This window comes from Silene latifolia, chromosome Y (assembly GCF_048544455.1).
Source record: "Silene latifolia isolate original U9 population chromosome Y, ASM4854445v1, whole genome shotgun sequence".
In the NCBI taxonomy this organism is placed as follows: Eukaryota; Viridiplantae; Streptophyta; class Magnoliopsida; order Caryophyllales; family Caryophyllaceae; genus Silene; species Silene latifolia.
In genome coordinates, this window is record NC_133538.1 from 232184996 (window position 1) to 232191819 (window position 6824).

General features: G+C 40.4%; 1 protein-coding gene across 1 annotated transcript; it reads right to left on the bottom strand.

The window, feature by feature from the left end:
* Nucleotides 1–349: 349 nt before the first annotated feature.
* LOC141633984 (amidophosphoribosyltransferase, chloroplastic-like) lies at nt 350–3468 on the bottom strand. The gene is made up of 2 exons (XM_074446323.1): nt 2913–3468; nt 350–2222 (listed from the first exon to the last, which is right to left on the bottom strand). The coding sequence occupies exons 1-2, from the start codon at nt 3382–3384 to the stop codon at nt 988–990; spliced, it is 1707 nt and encodes a 568-aa protein (XP_074302424.1). The 5' UTR covers nt 3385–3468; the 3' UTR covers nt 350–987.
* Nucleotides 3469–6824: the final 3356 nt, after the last annotated feature.

The following is a 6824-nucleotide window of genomic DNA, read 5'->3' on the forward strand; positions in this document are numbered from 1 at the left end:
AGCACAGAAGTATGCGGAATTAAAGGGGTAAAATGCAAGCAAATAGAGGCCAAAACCGTGTCGAGTAGAGTCAGTGCACGAGAATAAGGAGGGGAAGCGGACTAAATTAATCATATATCAATAGCACATTGTGTAAATGATAAACCTTATTTTTACTTCTTCAGTTTCATTGAATGGCAGCATACATTTATAAAATTCGCATCACATACCTTGAAAAGTGTTGTCAAGTTAAAACTCATGGTGTACAATCTAAGTTTTACTACAAATCTACAATCAACTTAAACTTGTAAAACTTGGCATCTGAATCTTGTGTAGACGATTTCATACAAACTATTAGCCATTAACCGTAAATTAAATGAGGAATTTATCATTAAATGATTCTGCATAAAACCATTTCAAATACGGAGCAAATTTTGAGTAATTTGAAACAAGTTGTATTACGACATGGTCATAAGTTACATAGTGTACTTAGTTCCAAACATAATTTACAAACTGCTAGAGAAATTCAACACTCCTAGACCTGAATCATAACTGCAAAGCAATCGAGAATGTAGGTTGATTCTTACATCCACTTAGCTACCAGCTGCCATAACATGATTGTTCAATTTGATAAAACATTGTGAAGTATTTTAAAATCTCAGCTCCGCAAAATCTCGGCTCAAGGTTGTACAAAGAGAATGAACTGAAAACATAATAAGCTCATGGTGTACTGTCAAAGCAGAAGATCACAACCACGAGAGCAGAAATGAAAAGTGAAACAGGTGGAATGCAGAAGTTAGCAGTCGTAGTAATGTAAAACCAACATATACTAATAAAAAATCAGAACTTTTTATACGGAGACGTAGCTTATCTCAGATTAAGCCTCTGCCTCGAGTCATCATTCATGCCACCTCACTCCATGGTTGAGCCCTCTGTGTACTAAGTAGCCTAATGAACTTGATTCATCATCGTCATCATCATGGGCAAACGGCAAACCGCCATCACCTACTAATGACCACCATCTTTCTCTACTTTGGGGATTCTAGGCGCTTGAACCCAACCCCCATCAATAGAATCAGGAACTCCAGTTAAACCATCATCCACAAAATCCCCAACCCTTTTGACCTTCAACTCCGTAGGCTCAATCGGGTATTTCCCTGAAAAACAAGCGTAGCAGAAATTCCGAGATTCCCCACCCAACAAATTCCTCAAACTATCAAGAGGTAAAAAGGCAAGTGAATCACACCCAATGAAATCCCTAATCTCCTCCACATTCATCCTATTTGAAATAAGCTCCTCAGAGCTAGGAGTATCCACTCCATAATAGCAAGAACCAATGATAGGTGGGCTAGCAATCCTCATATGCACCTCCTTAGCACCCCCCTCCTTAAGTAACCTAACAATTTTTGAGGATGTTGTACCCCTAACAATGGAATCATCCACAACCACCACCCTCTTACCCTCCAAAACCGCCTTAACTGGTGCCAACTTCAGCTTAACACCGAAGTCCCTAATCTTTTGGGACGGCTCAATAAACGTCCTACCAACATAATGAGACCTAATCAACCCTTGTTGGAAGGGCACACCAGCCTGTTCCGCATACCCTAGGGCCGCGACCACACCAGAGTCAGGGACAGCTATAACCACATCACACTCAACAGGCGCCTCCGTCGCTAAAATCTTCCCAAAGGCATGCCGCGACTCATACACAGACTTCCCAAAAACAATCGAATTAGGAAGAGAAAAGTAGATATGCTCAAAAATACATTGCTTTGGCTCGGGGTGAGGCATTAGGCAAGAAGTCCGAACTCCGTCCTTGTCTACAACCACCATCTCACCCGGACAAACTTCACGCTCATAAGTAGCCTCAATTAAATCAAGCGCACACGTCTCAGACGCAAAAACGACGGCCCCATTGCTCCTCATGCCCATGACAAGGGGGCGGAAGCCATGTGGGTCCCGCACAGCGACTAGCTTGTCCTCAGTCAAGAAGACCATGGAATAGGCTCCCTCCAATTGCTGGCACGCCTCGATAATGCGAAGGAAGAAAGGGCGTTTCTGGGAGATAGCGATCAAATGAAGGACAACCTCGGTATCACTACTAGTGTTGAAAATACTGCCGCTGTCCTCTAAACTGTGGCGTAGTTTTTGGTAATTGACGAGGTTACCATTGTGGGCAACTCCAACTGAGCCATATCTATACCCTGCCACGAAGGGCTGTACATTCTTCAGCATAGACGCTCCTGAGGAATAAATTTAGCAACGACAAAAAACACATTATTACATAAAGCATACTTATATACATATATACATATGAATTACGGTATTTATTAAGCGTTGATTAAGAACTCTTCACTAGTCCGATTAAACAATAAAAGGACCTCAATTATGAGGAACAGTAGCTTTAAGCATGGCTACCGAATTCGCTATGAATACGTCCTTACCAATGTGTGTTATATGTATTAAAGTAAGCAACATGATAGAATTCGTTTTTAACAATTCGCGATTGGTAGGGGCGTAGGGCACCGAGCGAATTCGGTAACCAAGGCTTTAAGGACCTCAATTACAAGTATGAGGCTTTAAGACCTCGGTTTACTATTTCCGTTTTCTAGTTAGCTGCCGTTAACTCAAAATGTCACACCCCAAAGACAATAGTTGCCACACTCAATTCTGCAATTTTTTTTAGATTACTTCATTTCAAAATGGATGGTGTGTGATTCTTTGCGACTCGATTTTTGGGGTTATATATTCGTTAATCTCGACCTTTGAAGCGAATTCAAACAATACTTAGCCGAGCGGAATATTGAGGTTCACCTTTTTGGTCATTCATTTCCATCCATACATTCATATATTCCATATTTAAAATGAAAGGCATATTTAAAATGAAAGGTAAAGACGACACGATTAAAAACTAATTATCGAAAATAGCATACCAGCAGTGGAGTAACGGACGTGGCCGATGGCGGAGTTGCCCGGGAGCTGGTCAAGTTTAGATTGGTTGAAAACGTCGGAGACAAGGCCGACGCCGGTGATGGATTGTAAAACACCGTCGTCATTAACAGTAACAATACCAGCGCCTTCTTGACCGCGGTGTTGAAGAACATGTAGGGATAAGTAACAAAGACGAGATGCTTCAGGGTCGCCGTAGATACCAACGACACCGCACTCTTCCCTCGGCTTGTCATCGTCTATATGATCGTCAACGCCTTGGTCTATAATTTGAGGTGATGATGATGAAAAGGTGGAAATAGGAGTCTGTGACTGTGAGCGGCATTTGAGGGATTGAGAAGGGAGTTTGAGTTTGGGTTTAAGGAAGGTGTTGTGGTGGCGCCGTGGTGGTGAGATGAAGTGGAGGTGGTGGTCGGTTGGTGCAGCGGAGCGGAGTGTCAGGGCGGTGGAAGCCATTGAAGGACAGAAAGAGAGAGAGATGGTTATGGCGGGGGAGTTAGGGTTTTTGTTTTGGGAGGATTGAAGAGAGAGATAAATAAGGAGATACTCCGTATTTGCTTTCGAATACTTTTTTGCACAAGAATTTTACTTTTTCCAATAGACTTTTTCATTAACTTTTTATGTAATGCCCTTTTCTTAAACCTACTATACCGAGGTAATCAGACAAAATGCAGTTAATAGATCCTACAACCAGTTGTAGCCAGTTGTATGCTCTAGAACCTGAGCTATATAATAAAATTTTCGAGTTTTGTTTTAAAGAAGTCGAGTTATACCATAAAATTTCTGAAGTCACTCACTTAAACATAAAAAACTTAACTTTAAGAAAGCTCAAAAAAATTACACATAAGCTCGATAAGATATAACTTGGTTGTATGATGCTATTATACCACTGGAGGTATAATGTTATTTGTGGACAAAATGTGTGTGCATTCAATTTCAATTACAATCGTTTTGGACTCTTATCAAGATATCAACCACTCAATCCTCCAAAAAAGACTCTGTTGATTTTATTCAGATTAGTATTGTGAGTGATTGTCTATGGTAGTTTTGAATCCTTTGGATTTCTTAACCGATCTAATTTTTCTTGTGTGGAATGCACTTTTTGAAATCTCGCGTTAGACAATGAGATTAAGACCGTCTTTCTCGGGCTTTGACAGCTACGCTGTGACTCGTGCTGTGTCACGCGCGTGGTACACTTTAGCAAAGGCGTTGTGGCCTAGGAGCCTCCCGAGTTCGTTTTTACTGGGTAGGGTTCGTTTTTCAGGGGCCTCGGATGTGAATGTTGGCAGTTGAGGTTTTTTTGTTTCGTCACGGTTTGTGTTGAATTTTTAAGGTTATTTCTAAGTCTTTTTGTTATTCTAATGACTTTATTTTATTTATTTTTTTTTCTTTTATGGAGTATGAAAGTGACCTACTCTTCCGAGGAGAGTTTTTCTTTGTATCATTTTATCTTTATGGTTACTTTGTGATAAATGGAAGTCTTCGGATTTCGTTTACGATTTTCTTCCGCATCCGCAAGGATGTTATAAGTTGATTTATAATCATCCTAGTTTCCTTACCTTATCAAAAAAAAAAGAAAAAAAAAAAAAAAAAAAACTCCTCAATCCTCACCCTCCGCTCCTTGTAATCTTTTGCCATGGTATGTTTGATATCAATCAATTTACACATAAGACATGTAAGTATGTAACTTTCGTATTCTTGTCTATATTAAATCAGCCAATAACAAGAACAACTAGTCTTGCTCGTGACGAGCTAATCCCGTCACAAACTTGTGACCTCTCACAAAAAGGGAGAGGGGACAAGGTGGGCACCTCCCATGTGCTTCCCACTCACCTCTCAAATGGGTATTTTGTGAGGGGAAACGGTATCCGTCACAAGTTTGTGACGGATATCGCCGTCACAAATGAGAATTTGTGTAACAAGAAATGGATTTTTATTTTTTTTTAGCAACGATAAAGAAAGGTTCTTTACATAGTGCGTAGCTGACTCTCGGAGCCAGACTTTATTATTACATAATCTGAAACAGAAATTAAACTAAGAATGGGGTTAGCAAAGAGAAAATGCTTCTTGAGGGGACGATATGAGTTTGCCAAATGAGCGAAATCTTCTTTTCTCTTCTTTGTCAATTGGGCTTCAGGAGAGTACCTGCAACAAGACACATTTACGCCTCGAGGACCTAGAGATATACAGGAGAAAGACCTACTTGTAGAGCAAGTAGATACATTGTGTCTCGGAGATTCATCCCCCTGGCTATGATTCTTTTTCAAATTAATAATTCTCTTACTCTCATTCACTTGGCGATTAGAAGGATACCTGCAAAATATACCTGAGAGGTACCTGCAAAGCCTACGTGTAGGCGAGGCACGCAGTTTGCCAAACGAAGGAAACTTGCACTTCTTAGGTCCAGTTGAACAAAGGAAGAATGACTGATGTTCACTTGGATCTTTATGGGCTTGGAAGCTAATAGAGGTGTTGGCCATGTCATTCGTCAAAGAAACGGGTAAGCAGAAATTAGGGGCGACAACTGCAGGGTCTCCTTGGAGGATATGAGTACCCGAAGGAGATAAGATGTCACAAATAGAGAATGAACTCGAGTTTACACCACCAATAGAGGACCTCCTCGAATTAATACCATGAATCCCATTGATGGCTCCTGGACAAGAAACCGTGTCTTCATTTCCCACCAATGGAAAAAATTGATGTACATAGATCTGGAAATAATACGACCTTACTGAAATTGGAGTAATTTGACCCGTACTCCAAATAATGACAAACCCGTATATGAGTAGAAATCTAAATTGACCCACTTTAATTTGCGTTCTGATTGCTCTAAACTGAACCCTACTCTCGCTCGGAGCATAATTGAATCAACATCATCTTAATCTGATACAATTCGACCCAAACACTAAGTGACTATACATTCTGATTGGGCGAGGGAATGAAAAAAATAACAAGGGGCGGTCGGAGTGAAGTCGGCCGGATCATCGGCCGACGACTGGATTGACCGGAGGTGTTGAATAGGTGGTGTTGGTATTGAAGAGAGATGAGTAAGGAGAGAAAAAAAAATCAATTGGGCAAGTGAATGAAAATAATGTCAAGGGTATAATTGTAAAAATCGTATGTGAAAGTGTAAAATCCGTACGTGAAAAAGCACGTCCCTTTGCTTTTAGACTAGGTAAAATTGAACTCATCTGAATAACCGGACTTGAATAATCCGACTTGAACTCGCCTCGATACCCGAACTTGATCTGAACCCGAAGCAACCCGGCCTAGTATAAACCGACCCGAATTTTGATCGTTGCAAAATGATTATTTATTCACAAACAACTTAATAATAACTTACCCGAAAAAGACTCGAACTCAAAATATCCCGACTCGACCAGGAATCTTAAGATCGAAAATGACCTAACCCGAAATTGACCCGACCCGTTTGGCATGTTTACCGATATGCGATAAACCATACTCGTGTGAAAATCAGGTAATCGTGAAAAAACAGATTTATACCATTTAAGGCTGAAATCGAATAGGTAATCTCTTAAAGCGGCCCCGGACACGTGGTAGAAGGACTAGGAGAAAAAGAATCGTTACCTGGATTGACCTTTCGCACGGCTCAAATTGAAGAGTATAATACACGGTTTTCAATATTACAGGGTTCCTGTGACACCTCACGACAACGCGGAAAATACAACTAATAAATTAAAGCAGAAATTTATGAGATTTTAAAACCTTTTTATTACAAGTTAAAGATTAACACGCGGGTGCCAAAAATGAAATCAAACAATTACAACAATAGGCAAACTTAGGTTATTACAACCCAAGTCTAGAAAGCGGGGAAAAGATATCCCACGAATAAACAGATAAGGGTTCTCTAAACTAGCAAACTAAGGTCCAAGGTT

Excerpts from the sequence above, each read along its gene's own strand:
- LOC141633984 (XM_074446323.1), bottom strand. The coding sequence starts at position 3,384 with ATGGCTTCCACCGCCCTGACACTCCGCTCCGCTGCACCAACCGACCAC. Across the intron at positions 2,223-2,912 it reads CGTCCGTTACTCCACTGCTG|GAGCGTCTATGCTGAAGAAT; the intron begins GTATGCTATTTT and ends TTTATTCCTCAG.